The 18,411-nt window shown below is 47.0% G+C and overlaps 1 protein-coding gene and 1 pseudogene across 1 annotated transcript; both read left to right on the forward strand.

The window, feature by feature from the left end:
• The first annotated feature begins 5,813 nt into the window (after positions 1-5,813).
• Positions 5,814-10,568, forward strand: LOC149502757 (uncharacterized). The gene has a single exon (XM_089728218.1). It carries the CDS (start codon positions 7,925-7,927, stop codon positions 9,449-9,451), a length of 1,527 nt encoding a protein of 508 aa, XP_089584344.1. The 5' UTR covers positions 5,814-7,924; the 3' UTR covers positions 9,452-10,568.
• LOC149502758 (uncharacterized) lies at positions 10,267-11,401 on the forward strand (annotated as a pseudogene).
• The last annotated feature ends 7,010 nt before the right edge of the window (positions 11,402-18,411 follow it).

Genomic DNA, 18,411 nt, shown 5'->3' on the forward strand with positions numbered 1-18,411 from the left:
CTACTTTAGTTGTAAGTTTAATTATTACAAGTGATTATTTTTATTTTTACATTATATATAAGTTGACTAATCCCCCCTTTACAGGGATTTAGTGACCGTATCCCCTGACAAAATGTTTGGCATGCGAACTCCGGTGGCAAGAAAGGCCAAGCTCGCAGTAGAGAACGTGGAATCTGAGAGTATACATGCAGTGGAGGCGGGCCCTTCAGTTAGACATAATGAAGAAGAACGGGAGGTTGAGAATGTCAGTGATGCCCAAACCTACAAAACACCCTCACCCCTCAAAAATGCCCCAAGGCAATCTCCTCCAAGGATTAAGTCAAAGGCCAAAATAAATATTCTACAGGAGGCCAGCCCTGACGCTGCAGAAACTTGCTCTTCGCCACTCGGTTCGCGGATAACTCAACCAACTCGGTACATTAACAGAATTTATGAAGCAAAAGCCTGCCTCCAAAAGGTCAAAATGCAGGTGGTGAGCTCTCGCAACCTCAAAAAGGAGATCGCCTATGAGATCACGAAAGCGACAGAGAGGCTTTACCACCTTGTAAAGGAGGCAGAGACAGACGAAAAGAGTCGTGCTGAGCTGAGGAGTACCGCGCAATCAACCAAAACGCTGACCCCATCCCCAGTGGTTCCGACAGACCTTGTGGCGCAGCTTGTGGATTCTCTCCAGAGTCATCACAGCGCTCTGGAGGACTGCAAGCGGCACACGCAGGCTCTGACGGAGCAACTAAAAGAAGCGCCACGCTATGTTGCTGGCCAGGGAGCGACGTTCGCCGAGATCGCCGCAACCTCGAAAAGGCAAATCCGGGAGCCTCTTCACTCGGTGATCGTATCATCTACCAGCGATCAGGACACCGGCGAAGGGGTTATCGAGAAGCTGAGGACGGCGGTCGATGCCAGAAACGAAGGCACGCGCGTCGAGAGGATTAGGAAAGCCAGAGACCAGAAGGTAGTTGTCGGCTTTGGGATCTCGGGAGGAGATGATGAAGGCGACGGAGAGGATCAAGAGGCGGGAAACCTGGTGGTAGAGGAGATAAAGAATAAGGACCCGCTCGTCATCATCAAGGACGTCCTCTCCTGTCACTCGGACGAGGAGATCATCCAGGCTCTGAAACGCCAAAACTACCACCTGATTGGGGATGTGCCTGCGGGAGATGTCAGAATAGCCATCAAATACCGTCGAAGGACGAGGAACACTCACACTTGCCACATCATCCTGCAGGTATCCCCAGCATTATGGCAGAGGCTGACGACGGCGGGAAGACTGCACATTGACCTGCAGAGGGTCCGTGTACTGGACCAGTCACCGCTGGTGCAGTGCACTCGCTGTCTGCGCTACGGTCACACTCGCAAACTGTGCACGGAAACAGCCGACGTCTGTATCCATTGCGGAGACCTCCATCTTCGCGCTGACTGTCCCGCCAGGCTTGCAGCCAAGCCTCCCAGTTGCCGCAACTGTTCTCTGGCAAAAATGTCCAAGGTGGACCACCATGCCTTCGACAGTGAGTGCCCTGTCCGCATCAAATGGGATGCACTGTCCCGCCTTTCGGTAGCGTATTGCTAAGGTTGAGCAAACAGCACCCGGAACAAGCAATCGAGGAAGTCGCCCCAGATCTGACCCAAAGTACTCAGTCATCCAAGCAAACCTTCAGAGAAAAAACCTAGCAACTCAAGAACTTCTAATAGCGGCAAGCGAAAGGAAAGTTGCCTTGGCGTTGCTCCAGGAGCCGTATGTGGGCGGGATCCGAATGATGCGAGACTACCGGGGAGTGCGAATCTTCCAGTGCGCAGATCAAGGAGATGGAACGGTGAAGGCGGCGATAGCCGTCTTCGACCACGAACTAGATGTGATGGAGTGTCCGAAGCTTACCAACAATAACATCACGGTGGTAAAGATTCGTACACGCGCCTGGGAGATCGCAGTGGTCTCCTTCTACTTTGAACCGGACCAGCCCATAGAGCCATACCTGGAGCACCTGAAACTGATTCGGGAGGAAATGGGTCAGTTGAATATACTAGTCGGCGGCGACGCCAACGCAAAGAGCACCTGGTGGGGGGGCTCGATCATAGACGGTAGGGGCGAGGGGGTCTCTGGCAGCTTCGAAGAGATGGGCTTGCAGGTGCTCAACGTCGGCAACACTCCGACCTTCGATACCATCAGAGGAGGCAAGCAGTACACCAGCTTTGTTGACCTCACAGCCTGCTCGGAGGGACTCCTTGGTCTCGTTGAGGACTGGAGAGTCGAGACCGGCATCACGAGCTCGGACCACAACAGTGTTGTTTTCAAAATTAACTTAGAAAAGTCTAAAGGCACAAGCATTAGTAGAACAACCAGAGTATTTAACACCAAAAAGGCTAATTGGAGCCAATTTCATGAGAAATTGGCCCAATTAAAAGCCATAAGTCGTATAAATAGCTTAGATATTAACAAAATCAACAATAAATTGGAACTGGAAACTTTAACTCAAAATTTTAGCAATGCCATAATTAAAAGTAGTCAGGAAAACATACCCAAAATAAAAAATAAAAACCGACTTACCATACCGTGGTGGACAACAGAGCTCGCTGATCTGAAGAAGGAGGTCAACACGAAGAGACGCCGCATACGGAGCGCTGCACCAGTTCGTAGACAGAAAGTCGTCGAGGAGTACCTGCAAGTAAAAGAAAATTATGAGTTTGAAGCGAAAAGGGCACAGGTGCAGAGTTGGAAGGGGTTCTGCGAGAAGCAGGACAGGGAGGGAGTATGGGAGGGCATCTACAGGATCATCGGCAGGACCGCCAAAAGATGCGAGGACGTGCCTCTGATCAAGGATGGATTGCCATTGAGGCCAAACGACTCCGTGCGGATGCTGGCGGAGACCTTCTACCCCAAAGACCTGGAGGAGGGTGAAACCGAGGACCACCGTCGTACCCGTGAAGCAGCCAATTATGCGAACGAGTGGTCGCATGATGAACACCATGACCCACCGTTCACGCTACATGAACTGAAAACGGCGGTGGAAAGCTTCAACCCGAAGAAGGCACCTGGGGCGGACGGTCTCACAGCCGATATCTGCGCCCAAGCCATCCTTCGCGATCCGGGGGTCTTCCTTGCGCTGGCGAACAAATGCCTTGAGCAAGGATATTTCCCTAGGGTGTGGAAGGAGGCAACTGTGGTAGTCCTCCGGAAACCCGAAAAGGACACCTACACCACCCCAAAGTCCTACAGACCTATCGGCCTCTTGCCAGTCCTGGGCAAAATCCTGGAAAAATTGATGGTAGCTCGTCTAAAGTGGCATCTGATCCCGCGGTTGAGTACTCGCCAGTTTGGATTCATGCCACAAAAAAGCACCGAAGACTCCCTCTACACCATGATACAGCATATCAAGGGAAAACTCAGTGAAAAGAAACTGATCACTGTTGTTTCACTTGATATAGAGGGAGCCTTCGATAGCACATGGTGGCCGGTCATCAGAACCAGACTGGCTGAGGAAAAGTGCCCGGTGAATATTAGACGGATGATGGACAGCTACCTCAACGATAGGAGTGTCCGGGTCAGGTACGCTGGGGCGGAGTGCCGACGAGATACTAACAAGGGGTGTGTGCAAGGATCGATCGGAGGCCCGATCCTGTGGAACCTGGTGCTGGACCCTCTGTTGAAAGGCCTTGAACAGCGAGGCGACTACTGTCAGGCATTCGCCGACGACGTCGTCCTCATCTTCAGCGGGGAGACAGCACTAGAGGTCCAGAGACATGCCAATGCTGCCCTCGAATGTGTTCGGATGTGGGGCATCCGAAACAAGCTGAAATTTGCACCACACAAAACACGTGCTATGGTTGTAACGAGGAAGCTAAAGTACGATGTCCCACTCCTGAGCATGGGCGGGGTCGCCATTGGCATGTCTGAGGAAATAAAAATACTGGGGCTTACTGTGGATCACAAGCTCACTTTTAACACCCACGTCGCGAATGTTTGTAAGAAGGCCATAAACATCTACAAACAGTTGTCTAGAGCGGCAAGAGTGAGCTGGGGCCTACACCCCGAGGTGATCCGCAGTATTTACACGGCGGTGGTGGAGCCGGTGATTTTGTATGCAGCCAGCGCCTGGGCGCCGGCAGCTAGGAAGGTCGGAGTGCAGAAGCACTTGAACTCGGTCCAGCGAGGGTTCGCTCAAAAGCTATGCGGGTCCTACCGCACCGTTTCGCTGCATTCGGCACTTGTGCTGGCGGGGATACTCCCACTCGATCTCCGGATACAGGAAGCAGCCGCACTGTACGAGATGAAGAAGGGGGTGACATCGCTGGCCGGCCGTGAGGTGGAACGGGTGGTGGCGTTCGCAGACACGCCGCACCCGGCGAAACATATCACCATGGAGTTCGTGAGCTTGGTGGACCAGTCACATGTGGAAACCCACAACAGCCAAGATGTACGAATCTTCACAGACGGCAGCAGAATCGAGGGCAAAGTCGGAGCGGCACTCTCCCTTTGGGATAGAGAGGCCGAGATCAAGTCCTCGAAACTTAGTCTGCCATCTTGCTGTACTGTCTACCAGGCGGAACTCCTGGCAATATGCGTAGCCACCAGGCAGATACTGCGGCGCAGGGAGGGAACTTTTGGCATCTATAGTGACTCAAAGGCCGCACTACAAACAGTCACGAACCAGAGTGCCCTCCATGCCTTAGCAGTGGAAGCCAGAGCGAACCTCGACATGGCTTTATCCCAGGGCAAAGATATATCCTTGTTCTGGATAAAGGCACACGCTGGACTGGAAGGTAATGAGCGCGCCGATCACCTAGCCAAAGAAGCGGCTCTAAAAAGAAAAGCAAAGCCGGACTATGACCTCTGCCCGGTTTCATTCGTAAGGCGACAGATCCGTTTGGAGTCGCTGGCTGAGTGGAACCGGAGGTATGAAAGCGGAGAAACCGCAGGGGTCACAAAAATGTTTTTCCCAGACGCTGGAGATGCATACCAAATCGTGCGAAAAATAAAACCACGGGGGGTGCTAACACAAGTATTGACAGGGCACGGTGGGTTCTCCGAATACTTGCACCGATTTAAGTGTAAGCAGAGCCCATCGTGCATCTGCGAGCCCAGCGCGATTGAGTCTGTCCCTCACATACTTCTGGAATGCCCTGTTTTTGCGGCCGAGAGGTGCGAGTTGGAGCAGGAGCTGCAGATGGGGCTGAGCCTTAACAGCATAAGCCACATTATGCGAGAAAAACAGGAAAGGGGCATCCTACTGGAGTACGCAACAAAAATAGCAGAACGCACAATAACACGCAATAAGGAAGCCTGACCCATGCTTCCACCTTATTAGAAATAATATGGCCTGGTAAGCATGGGGAACTCTTATTAAAAAATTGTGTACCTTAATAAATTTCTATTTGGGAAGTATGTAGCTTTGGAAGATAAAATTTTAAAATCAAAAATAAATAGACTATAAATATGGAAATAAATCTAAATAAACCTAAATAAGAGCTCTGACAATGTCAGGGGAAACACGAGTAAAAAAAAAAAAAAAAAAAAAAAAAAAAAAAAAAAAAAAAAAAAAAAAAAAAAAAAAAAAAAAAACCTAACCTAACCTAACCTAACCTAACCTAACCTAACCTAACCTAACCTAACCTAACCTAACCTAACCTAACCTAACCTAACCTAACCTAACCTAACCTAACCTAACCTAACCTAACCTAACCTAACCTAACCTAACCTAACCTAACCTAACCTAACCTAACCTAACCTAACCTAACCTAACCTAACCTAACCTAACCTAACCTAACCTAACCTAACCTAACCTAACCTAACCTAACCTAACCTAACCTAACCTAACTAACCTAACCTAACCTAACCTAACCTAACCTAACCTAACCTAACCTAACCTAACCTAACCTAACCTAACCTAACCTAACCTAACCTAACCTAACCTAACCTAACCTAACCTAACCTAACCTAACCTAACCTAACCTAACCTAACCTAACCTAACCTAACCTAACCAGTCTGCTGGCAGCCACCGCCGCGAACGCCACGTTTTTGTGCCGCTCCGCGTCTAAAAATCTAAAAAAGTGAAAAGTTCTATCGGATTACAGTGAAAGTGGTGTTGAAAGAAGCGGAAAGTTGTGAGAAACTCATTAGTGAAAACCGCATGACCCGGTGACCACGGGAACAAAAGTTATCGTGAAAAAACCGAGGAAACCCACGTGGTCACAACACAAAGTGGCGTGCGCCGCCCGATTTTTATCGATGAGGTGGACTTTTTCAAGTGTACTTTTAAAGGTCCTAGTGTCATACACCTTCCACCCGATTTTCAGATTTTTCCAGTGGAAACTGACGGAGTTACACTCGTTAAAGTGGAAACCACGTGGCCATGTGGTCCCCCTTCCACTGGGAGTTGAACGAAGTTAACTACCTCTAAAGATAGCCCAGAGAGCCTCTTCCAAAAGACCGTTTGGACCTTCACCATATCTCACTCCATGACGAAGATATAAAAAATTTACTAAAAAGGTGCGCAATGTCTCAACTTTCGACACAAATAAATCGGGAATAAGATCTGTAACCCCCCCTTTTTCCTAGTGTAGGACGTGGCTGGAATCATTTCCAACACCTCCACAAAAATCCAGATTTTTATTCAAAGGGGTTACTTAGTTACAGACATTTCTTCCTATTCGTGTTGAAAGCGCAACGGGAGTGAAGGAGAAAGGAATATCGTCTATCTCAACGGGTGGCCAGTTATCAACAACAAGGTGGCGTAGGCTACGTCACACAAATCGGAACGCAGCGTAGACCTCGTAGCCGAGCAGCGTAGCGTGGCGTAGCAGCCGTCGTAGCGCAGCCGCCGGTCACCACGAGGAGATATTGCGTGGAAGTTCGCGTGCCGATAAGTGACCGTTTGGGTTTTTGTACGATTAGATGGCAGGACAAAATAAATATAATTTAACGATTGTAAAAAATATTTGAACAGACTACACGCTGCGGCCGCGTGATAGTTGTTTACGCGCAAACCGAGTGACCGGACCGCGCGCTCAAGGTCATTGTCGTTGAGTGTTGTTCTTGTTTGTCTCTTTTCGTGTTTGTTCTGTATAATACAATAATACATATATTTCATTTTTCCAAATTTAAAGATTTTGGCCATTAATTTATTTATTTTCTCAAAATTAATAAAACAAAACTGTGTACCTACTAAAACAGGTTATCAACTTACACGGAATTTCACTTCTCCCAATTTAAACTTCAAAATTATTTTTGTTAATATTGTATTTAGATAGGTCCCCGATAAACAGCTTTAACTATCTTTATTTTATTTATTTATTTTTTTTTTATTTTTCATTTAATCAAGTATTTTATAAAACAAGAACATTTGCGGTCGCGGCGGAAAGGCTGCACTGAAACAAACCCTCAAAATAGGGTGAAAATATTATTGCGCGCAGACGAAAATTAGTTTTTAAGATTGTTTAGGCTAGGTGAAAAAATTAGTGTTTAAATTAGAATTTTAGGACCGAAATTCGATTCGCGATACTCGAAAACATTTTTGTTTACATGCCGGAGCAAGCGCACAACAAAGTTGGCATTGAGATCGCGAATCGAAAATCGACTTTTTAAATAATAAATATTTTTAATTTGTTTTATTAAAACTGGGTAGGGCGAGGTCAAAAACCACCCCCCACGTTTTTAAATTTTTGAAAACACCGCTTGTATATGTAAATAAATCAGGCCTGAACTTAGGAATTTTATCATTCTTTGTTTGTTTTTTGTAAGTCTTGTCTTTATTTTGTTTTATTATTTTTAGTTTTTGACGCTGACCCCCATATACAGGGTCAGACTAACATTGACAATTTTCCCTGTTCTCTCGCATAGCCTATACACACAACACTATACATTCGCGTATACATACAAACAGACATAACATACACACGCCATCACAAACACAAACAAAAAGACTACACAAAATGTACCGCACACCAACGACGTCTGGAGCCGCGACTAAGCCCGTCACCCCTAGCCCTTCTGCAGCACCGATCGCAGTACAGGACGCAGCCAGAACATTCATCCGCAGGCCTGAAAGAAGCAGAAGGTCCCTGGACAACATGGAGACCTACAAGAAACAGCAGGATAACTATGCTGTAATGCTGAGTGATAAACTCCTCCAGGAATTAATGAAAACTTTTGAAGATATTCCCTCAAAGGTTCGCGAATACCCTCAAATGAGGAAGGATATCAAGAACTTCCTGGAGGTTCAGTCGGATAGGGGCCAACGTGTCCTCTACGAGCTCAGCAAGCGGATGACGCGTTTAGAAGCAGCAAGAAAACCACTGTCACCCACAGCTTCGACTTCACCAGAATATGAAGATCACATTCTGGAACGCCTGGGTCAAGTGGAAATAAACCTGCAGACGCGGCTAAACGACCTGGAAGCCAAAATGACCTCATCCTTCGAAGAACAAAATGTTCTCCGCGACGACGGCGGCGCTGACATCATCGACAAAATTATCGACAGAGTCGACGAGGTCGGAGGGGCCATTGACAAAACCGCCGAGAGCGTCAGAGTCATGGTCTGCTCCCAGAACACCCTCGGCGACAAGCTCGATTATATTGCCGCTGATGTCGCGTCAGCAAAAACTGCAATCGACATAGTCGCTCAAGGTGTGGTCACAGGCGAGCAAAGACCTATCTCCAGGTCGTATGCCAACGTCGCGGCCACCAAGTCAGGGCATCGGCCGGCACTACACTCGATGGCGGTCACCCTCGAAGGCAATCAGGAGACTGCCGACGAGGTGCTTGAGAGAGTGAGGAAGGCGGTCGATGCCAGGGGTACTGGCCTGAAAATAAGCAAGGTGCGCAAAGCAAAAAATCAAACAGTTATTTTAGGGTGTGACACCGAAGCGGAACTATACAAGGTGAAAGAAACGATTGAAAGCCGGGGGAAGGGTTTAATTGTTTCCCGCATGAAAAATAAAAACCCGCTTGTCATCCTAAAAGATGTCTTCCTCCCGAGTGACGACCAGGAGATAATTAAAGCGCTTCATATCCAAAACGAGGATATATTTAGGGACTTGTCTCAGGAAGATAAAGAAACGACCATAAAGTTCAAGAAGAGGACAAAAAATCCCAAAACGGCGCACGTCATTGTCCAGGTTGGTCCCGTGGTATGGCAGAGGATGACGGAGGCTGGGGCCCTCTACCTGGACCTGCAAAGGATCAGAGTCGAGGACCAGTCTCCGCTCATCCAATGCACGAGGTGCCTCGCATTTGGACATGGTCGAAAATTTTGCACCGAGAGTGTGGACAGATGCAGTCACTGTGGAGGACCGCATCTGCGCGAGAAATGCGCAGACTTCATCGCAGGGACCGAACCGCAGTGCTGCAACTGCTCACACTCTGGGTTGCGGAAGGCCGACCATAACGCTTTTAGCGCCGAATGCCCGATGCGAAAAAAGTGGGATTACTTGGCTCGCGCTAACACAACATATGCATAACCTAAACGCAGGACATCACACAGCACGTACACACAGACACAAAGCACACAGAAACAAAAACACAACACACACAAACATGAAATACACAACAACACGAACACAAATGATATACAGAATGTATATTGAATATACACGATTATATCAGCACAAAAACACTTACATGAACCACAAACAGTAACTCGAAACAAGATAAAACAAAGTATAAAATCTAAATCGTTAAAGAAATAGTCAATAAATATGTATAAAATTAATATATATATGTTATTGTCTAAGCGAAGCGTGTTTAAGAATACAGAAGGAAAGTACAAAATCAAACATAACATGACAGAAACTCACCAATCCTGCAAAGCGAAAAATTGTTAACAGCAAACATTATAATTAAATAAATATTACTAAATAAATAAAAGTACTTACTGTTGTGCAAATAATAGATATAAGAACAGAACTAAGATAGATATATCAAACGGAAGAATGTTAGAAATAAGAAAATAAGTAAAAATATATACAAATGTAAGATTTATAGATGTAAAAATAAAACTAAGAAATAAGAAATGCTAGAATGTAACAAACATAATGATAAGTATAATAGTTATAATTCATGTAAGCCCATAATTATGTAAATGTACCGAATTTTGTAATGAAAACAAAATAAGTAAGTAGAATAGTAAGGTTAGCATAAGAATATGTAAAGTATAAAAAATTATTGTACACAAAACTGAGGTTAAAAAATAAAACTCTAAGGAACTTTATTTTCCCAAATAAAAGAAAAATATATAAATATAGCATAGAGTAGCGGGAGTCCCACCCGACAAAGAATGATTGATGATGAATGTAAGAAAGACCAAGTATGCGGCTTGAAAGTGCGAGAGGAATACATGTGAGAACTGGAATGAATGAGTATATAGATAAATAAGGACCCGGTGTTCTCATGATCGGGGAAAAGCAGGAAAAAAAAAAAAAAAAAAAAAAAAAAAAAAAAAAAAAAAAAAAAAAAAAAAAAAAACCTAACCTAACCTAACCTAACCTAACCTAACCTAACCTAACCTAACCTAACCTAACCTAACCTAACCTAACCTAACCTAACCTAACCTAACCTAACCTAAACCTAACCTAAACCTAAACCTAACCTAAACCTAACCTAAACCTAACCTAAACTAGCTGTAGGCTGTGAAAGAAATAGACAGACTACGCACGGTTATTAGGAGACACGAAGAGAGAATGATCGACACGGTGCAAAACGAGAAGGGGCATAGTGATGGAGAGCTTCTGGCGGAAATACGTGAGCTCAAGCGGCTCACACAAGAGGCCCGGGTACGGACCAACGAGGTGCAGGGGGTAATTCCCTCGTACGCGGAGATCCTGTCTAGCGCCGCTAGAGTGGAGGAGCCGAAGTTCTCCATCATCGTGGGTTCCAAAAACGTCATAGAAAAGCTGAGGGGGGCGTATGCACGGCGTAGCAGTCTAAGGATGGAGCGTCTCCATAGGGTACGCGATGGGAAGGTGGTTTTGAGCTGTGTGAGCAGGGAGGAGATGGAGAAGTTGTCCGCGCAGCTCAAAAATGAAAAGAACCTTACCGCCGAGGTTGCTAGGACAATACGGATGACGACATCCGAACGACACTCGTTAACAAAACCAGCACGTGCTGGAGGATATTTCGACCGACGAAGCCGCCGTAGGAGTAAGGTACCGGAAGTGTGTACATTCACCTCCAGCATGTGAGGGTGCAGGACCAGTCACTGCTGGTGCAGTGTACCAGATGCATGGCCGGAAGCAGTGCGCGGACGATGTGGAACTCTGCAATTATTAAGAGTTTATGCACGCAACTGGCGGCCGCCCAGGCACCGAAGTGTATTGCTGCACCAGGGCCAAACTGACTGAAACTGCCCATACGGCTGACCTATTAGGAGAAAGTGGGATGCACTGGCCAGGGCAGCAATATCCTATAGCTAGGGCTGCTCTGGCTGACCGCATCTGGGTGATCCGCGGACCCGATGATGTGGCGGTCCCAAATACTCATGACTGAAAGATTTTGTTGAAAAATTTATTTAGTTATTAAATAAAACCCCCTGGAGTGTACAAAATATATTTTTTAAGAACATCTGTATGTAGAACAAATATAATTGAAAATGAAATATTGAATAGTGAACAATTAAATTGAAAACTGTAAATAGAAGTATGGTAAGGAAATAGAAATATATTGATACTGTCTAAATATGAAAAAAAAAAAAAAAAAAAGGGTAGTCATCATTCCAAAATGAGAGCGAAGAACGCGGTCCCCGGCCCTGAAGGCGTTCACGGCCGGGTCTGGAGCTTGGCCTTCGAGGCCCTAGGGGACCGGCTCGGGGGGCTATTCGAAGCGTGCCTCGAGTCGGGACGGTTCCCGTCGAAATGGAAGACGGGCAGACTGGTCCTTCTGCGGAAGGACGGGCGCCCCGCGGACTTACCCGCGGGCTATCGCCCCATCGTGTTGCTGGACGAAGCGGGCAAGATGCTCGAGAGGATCGTCGCGGCCCGCATCGTCCGGCACCTGACCGAGACGGGTCCCGATCTTTCGGCGGAACAATACGGCTTCAGAGCTCGACGATAGATGCAATTCTGCGCGTGCGTGCCCTCTCCGACGAAGCCGTGTCCCGGGGCGGGGTGGCAATGGCGTTATCCTTAGATGTAAGGAACGCCTTCAACACCCTGCCCTGGTCGGTGATCGCGGGGGCGCTGGAGTATCACGGCGTCCCCGCATACCTCCGCCGACTGATCGGCTCCTACCTCGAAGGCAGGTCGATCCAGTGCATCGGACACGGTGGGGCGATGTACCGCTTCCCCGTCGAGCGCGGTGTTCCGCAGGGGTCTGTCCTGGGCCCCCTGCTGTGGAACATCGGCTACGACTGGGTCCTGCGGGGCGTCGTACGGGGTCCCCTCCCCGGGCTGAGCGTAATTTGTTACGCCGACGACACGTTGGTCGTGGCTCCGGGGAGGGACTACCGGGAGTCTGCCCGTCTGGCGTGCGCAGGCGTGGCACACGTCGTCACAAGGATCCGACGGTTGGGGCTCGAGGTGGCGCTCGACAAAACACAGGCCCTGTTGTTTCACGGGCCGGGACGAGCTTCGCCTCTGGGTGCCCACCTCGTGATCGGAGGCGTCCGCGTCGGGGTCGGGGTGACCGGTCTTCGGTACCTCGGCCTCGAACTGGATGGTCGGTTGAACTTCCGCGCTCACTTTGAGAAATTGGGCCCTCGACTGATGGCGACGGCCGGCTCTCTGAGCCGGCTTCTTCCAAACGTCGGGGGTCCCGATCAGGTGGCGCGCCGCCTCTACATGAGGGTGGTGCGGTCGATGGCACTATACGGTGTTCCCGTATGGTGCCACGCCCTGACCCGCAAGAACGTCGCGGCGCTGCGACGTCCGCCCTGGGACCTGGAGGCGGAGGCGCTCGCTGCCGATTATTGCATAAGATAGCTGGAAGGGAACCGACGGCGCAGTGCCACCACTGCGCGGACCGCGACGAGGAAGACACAGCGGAACACACATTGGCGCGTTGCTCTGGATTCGACGAGCAACGACCTCGTAGGAGGTTCAGCCCTCTACAAGAAAAAAAAAAAAAAAAAAAGGTAGTCTTCATCATCATTTCAGCCTATCGCCGTCCACTGCTGAACATCATAGGCCTCTCCAATAGAATTCCAGTGCGACCGGTCCATTGCCACCTGCATCCAACGAGACCCAGCGCTTTTTACTAGGTCGTCGTGGTTACGTGGTCGTTACTCCAGAATCTTTCTGCCCCATCGACCGTCCTCTCTTCGTGATATGTGGCTGGCCCATTGCCACTTCAGTTCACTAATTCTACGGGCTATGTCAGCAACCTTCGTTCTTCTACGGATCTCCTCATTTCGGATTCGATCACGTAGAGAAATGCCGAGCATAGCCCTCTCCATAGCTCGCTGCGCGACTTTGAGCCTTCTAAAAAGATCCCTAGTGAAGCACCACGTCTCCGAGCCGTAAGTCATCACTGGTAACACACATTGGTTGTACGCCTTTGTCTTAAGGCACTGAGGTATTTTGGACGAGAAGACGTTGTACAGTTTACCGAACGCTGCCCAGCCGAGTTGGATCCGTCTACTGACCTCTCTCTCAAAGTTGGACCTACCTAATTGGACTGCCTGTCCTAGGTATATATATTCGTCAACAACTTCAAGAGTAGAGCTCCCAACAGTAACTATGGTGGGTGCAACATGGACATTGTACATGATTTTTGTTTTGTCCATGTTCATTTTAAGACCCACTTGTTGAGAAACCCTACTGAGGTCACCGAGCATACGCCCTAAATCTTCCAGCGACTCTGCCATGACCACGATGTCATCGGCAAACCGAAGATGAGTGATGTATTCGCCGTTAATATTGATACCAAGACCTTGCCATTCCAGAAGCTTGAAGAAATCCTCCAGAGCAGTGATAAACAGTTTCGGAGATATCACATCTCCCTGTCTCACTCCTCTCTTTACAGGGATTTCCTTCGTGCAATGCTCCTGTACTCGGACTGACATGGTGGCGTTATTATACAAACACTTCAATACTTCGATGTACCGGTGGTCAATACGGCACCGCTGGAGAGATCTAAGGACCGCCCATGTTTCGACGGAATCAAAGGCTTTCTCATAGTCCACAAACGCAAAGCATAATGGCCGATTGTACTCTTCGGTCTTCTGTACAATCTGCCGCAGCGTATGTATGTGGTCTATGGTACTGTAGCCTTTTCGGAAACCGGCTTGTTCGGTAGGCTGGAAGTCATCAAACCTGCGTTCGAGACGCTTCGTGATGACTCTCGAGAACAGCTTGTAGACATGGCTCAGCAGTGCTATGGGCCTATAGTTCTTCAATAAGGTTTTGTCACCTTTTTTGAAGAACAGGATCACCCCTGTTCCATGCCTGTGGCGGTTTTCCATCGAGCAAAGAGGAATTGAAGAGCTTCTGAAGGACTTTCAGTACCGGCGTCCCGCCCGCTTTCAGAAGCTCCGTAGTAATTCCATCCTCGCCCGGTGCCTTGTTATTAAGCTGTTTGAGAGCCATCCTAATCTCGTACAGGCTGATGTCCGGGATGTCTTCGGTGTAGTGTCGGGTTAGCTTGGCTCTAGGGTCTGCAGCTAAACCTTGCGGTTCAGCTGAGACCGAGGTAAACAGCTACCCGTAGAACCTCCCTATCTCCCGCAGGACCTCTGACTTATTCGACGTTACACGTCCATCTTCAGTCTTCAGCTTCGTCAGCTGGCTTTGCCCAATAGAAGCGTCTCTTGCGAACACTTTAGAGCCTTGGTTTCGCTCAATCGTCTCTTTAATACGCTGAGTATTAAAGGAGCGTAGGTCGTGTCGCAAGGACTTCATGATATGTCTATTGAGTTGCCTATATGACTCAGCGTCCTCCGAAGTTTGGAGCGTCATCAAACGTCAACTAGCCATGAGGTTTCGGGTGCGGTCGGATAGTTTCTGAGGTCTATTCTTACGGTGGGTTTTGAAAAATTTGGACCCTACCGTACGGAAAGTCTCTACCAGCCTGCTGTTTACATCGTCCACTGATGCGCAGCTGTTTAGCCATTCGAAGCGATTAGCCAATTCGAGTTGAAAGCTCTCGGGGTTTTGGATTTGTGCATTCGACGGTCGAAGCGTTGACTTCATCAGACGCGATCTTTCCAGTCTGACATTGATATTCAACATGCCTCTGACGATTCGGTGATCACTTCCTGTTTTAACACTGTTGATGTGCTCATGATGAAGTCAATTTCATTTCTTGTTACACCGTCGGGACTCAACCAGGTCCATTTCCGTTGTGGCGGCTTCTTGAAGAAAGAATTCATCATAAAGAGTCGTTCCTTCTCCATAAAGTCCGCCAGCATCTGTCCTCTGGGACTCCGCTGCCCAAATCCAAATGGCCCCACTTTCAACTCATCATCGCCTCTACGGCCCAGTTTTGCATTGAAATCTCCCATAACAACGGTAAAATGTGATTGGGAGTTACGTATGGCCCTACTAATGTCCTCATACGTAGCTTCCACTTCATCGTCTGGATGTGACGTCGATGGGGCGTATACCTGTACAATCTTCAGCGAATACCGCTTTGAGATTTTGAGGACAAGGTATACTACCCTACTAGACACACTATCGATGGTCACAATGTTGTTTATGAGAGATTTGTGGACGATAAACCCAACACCACCTTGGGACTTCTGTTCTCCCTCCCGGTAGTAGAACAAGTGGCCGGACTGTAAGGTTTTCGTATCCTCCCCCTCCTCCGATAAACCAATAACGTCCTAGCGCAACTTGTTCATTTCCAGTTGTCGTTGTGAAAGGGGGTGGTAGCCGGATCTCTGAAGGGGATTCTTAGCACCCCTTGCCCCGCCGTTACCATGGCCGCTACCGTAACCAGGAATAGCGGGGCCGCCGGGGACTAGGGGCCTGGTTCTGCGGTGTGCAATCATTTTGGAGGTTTATTAGCCTACTGGTACCACGCTGGCTAGACGGGTTGGTACAGGGTTTAATTTCGAGTTTTCCTTCTCTCACACTAGTAAATATTGTTTGTTATGCTTTCCCTTTTGTCGCCTCTTACGACTCCCCTGGGATGGTAATGGGGGTGGTGACAAAAGTATTCTAATGCCATCACCACACGGCCAAGGCAGGGTAGTAGGTAGGTACATTGCAGGGAATACAAATAGAAAATAGAAAAGGGATACCTAAACATAACAGAACATAACGTAATAGGTTGGGGAAAGTCTTTTCGCATTATAGTATGTATGAACTTGTAATAAAATCTCTTTGGCTATACTATTTGTATCTGGCTGGTTTTGGTATCATTCAGTTTCAATTTTAAAGAAGATAATTCCAAATTCTTTTAGGAAAATGTGTGATTTTTACTTATTTTTCGTACTGTCAAGATGAGTGAATGTAAGAAATTCGATTTTAAAATTTTACTACAACAAAAAAATCCAACGCAAGCCGCGAAAAAAATTTCCGATGTTTATGGACTTGGTGCAGTCAGTGTCTGTGAGAGTAGCACTAGTTTGGTTTAAGAGTTTTCAGTCCGGAAATTTTGATATCAAAGATGCACGTCGCTCTGGTCTGGCCATTTTTGAAAAAGTGGAGCAAGATCGGCATATCAGTAATTACGACGTAGCGGCAGAACTGGGAATTGACCACAAAACAGTTTTGGCGCATTTGAAAAAAACTATAGTCCTGACCTTCAGATTTCCACCTGTTTCGGTCTCTTCAGAATTCTTTAGGCAGTGTTAGGTTAACAAAATTCAAATTCAAAATCATTTATTTCAACTTAGATGTCAGTATAACACACTTGTTGAATGTCAAAATATAAATAACCATGTTAACTCTACCACCGGTTCCAAAAAAGTCACAGTCCTGAGAAGAACCGGCGAAACAAACTCAGCGGGCTTTTTTTTTTGTTTTTTCTCAAATACATTTCTTTTTTTTTTTAAATAAGTAACAATATTTGCAATAAACGAAAAAACAAGTCAAAAAATACAATTACAAAATAATAATAATAATAAAAAATGAAATGGCCAGGAGCGAAGGCCTCATTCCCACGTAGTGCCATCTAGTAGATAATCCTTAACTTTATAATATGCCTTGTTGCACAAACGTTCCTTGACAGTTTTCTTAAATCTATGAACATGTAGGGATCTTGTTGAAAAGTTGTACACCCAGCCCCCTAAAAGAGTTGCTTATTTTCTTAATTCGAGCCGCCGGCAACGCAAGCCTATGTTTGTTCCTAGTGTTCACATTATGCAAATCGCAGACTCTGGGGAATTCTTCTATGTTTTTACGCACGTACAAAAAATTTTCAAAAATGGATTGGGACGCTAAAGTTAGAATTTTGATTTCCTTAAACTTGTCCCTCAAGGATTCCCTCGGGTGAATTTTATAAATAGCACGAATAGCCCATTTCTGCAGGATGAAAATCGTTTCGACATCGGCAGCATTGCCCCATAGCAAAATGCCATAGGACATAACACTATGAAAATAACTGAAATAAACCAGACAAACATTTTTTTTTGCTTAGATGGTTGGACGAGCTCACAGCCCACCTGGTGTTAAGTGGTTACTGGAGCCCATAGACATCTAGAACGTAAATGTGCCACCCACCTTGAGATATAAGTTCTAAGGTCTCAAGTATAGTTACAACGGCTGCCCCACCCTTCAAACCGAAACGCATTACTGCTTCACGGCAGAAATAGGCAGGGTGGTGGTACTCACCCGCACTGACTCACAAGAGATCCTACCACCAATGATTACGCAAATTATAATTTTGCGGGTTTGATTTTTATTACACGATGTTATTCCTTCACCGTGGAAGTCAGTCGTGAACATTTGTTAAGTTTTTTTTATTTATTGCTTAGATGGGTGGACGAGCTCACAGCCCACCTGGTGTTAAGTGGTTACTGGAGCCCATAGACATCTACAACGTAAACGCGCCACCCACCTCGAGATATAAGTTCTAAGGTCTCAGTATAGTTACAACGGCTACCCCACCCTTCGAACCGAAACGCATTACTGCTTCACGGCGGAAATTGGTGGGGTGGTGGTACCTACCCGTGCGGACTTCCAAGAGGTCCTACCACCAGTGACGTACCACCACCACCACGTATTTCATTAGAAAAATTGGTACCCGCCTGCGGGATTCGAACACCAGTGCATCGCTTCAACACGAATGCACCGGAAGTCTTATCTTTTAGGCCACGACGACATCATGAGAGGACTACCAAAACCAATTGTCGCGGTATTTTGATCAGAAGCCCCAAAATTTCTATAGCAATGGGATCATATCCCTACCTACAAGATGGCACAAAAAGTTGTCGAACAAAATGGTACCTACATACTTTAATATAATATAATATAAGCCTTTATTAACAATCTAATTTAAGTTACATTTTTAATACACTTATTATCTAGTTTTATTATTCGACACC

Source organism: Bombyx mandarina, chromosome 06, assembly GCF_030267445.1.
Source record: "Bombyx mandarina strain Sakado chromosome 06, ASM3026744v2".
In the NCBI taxonomy this organism is placed as follows: Eukaryota; Metazoa; Arthropoda; class Insecta; order Lepidoptera; family Bombycidae; genus Bombyx; species Bombyx mandarina.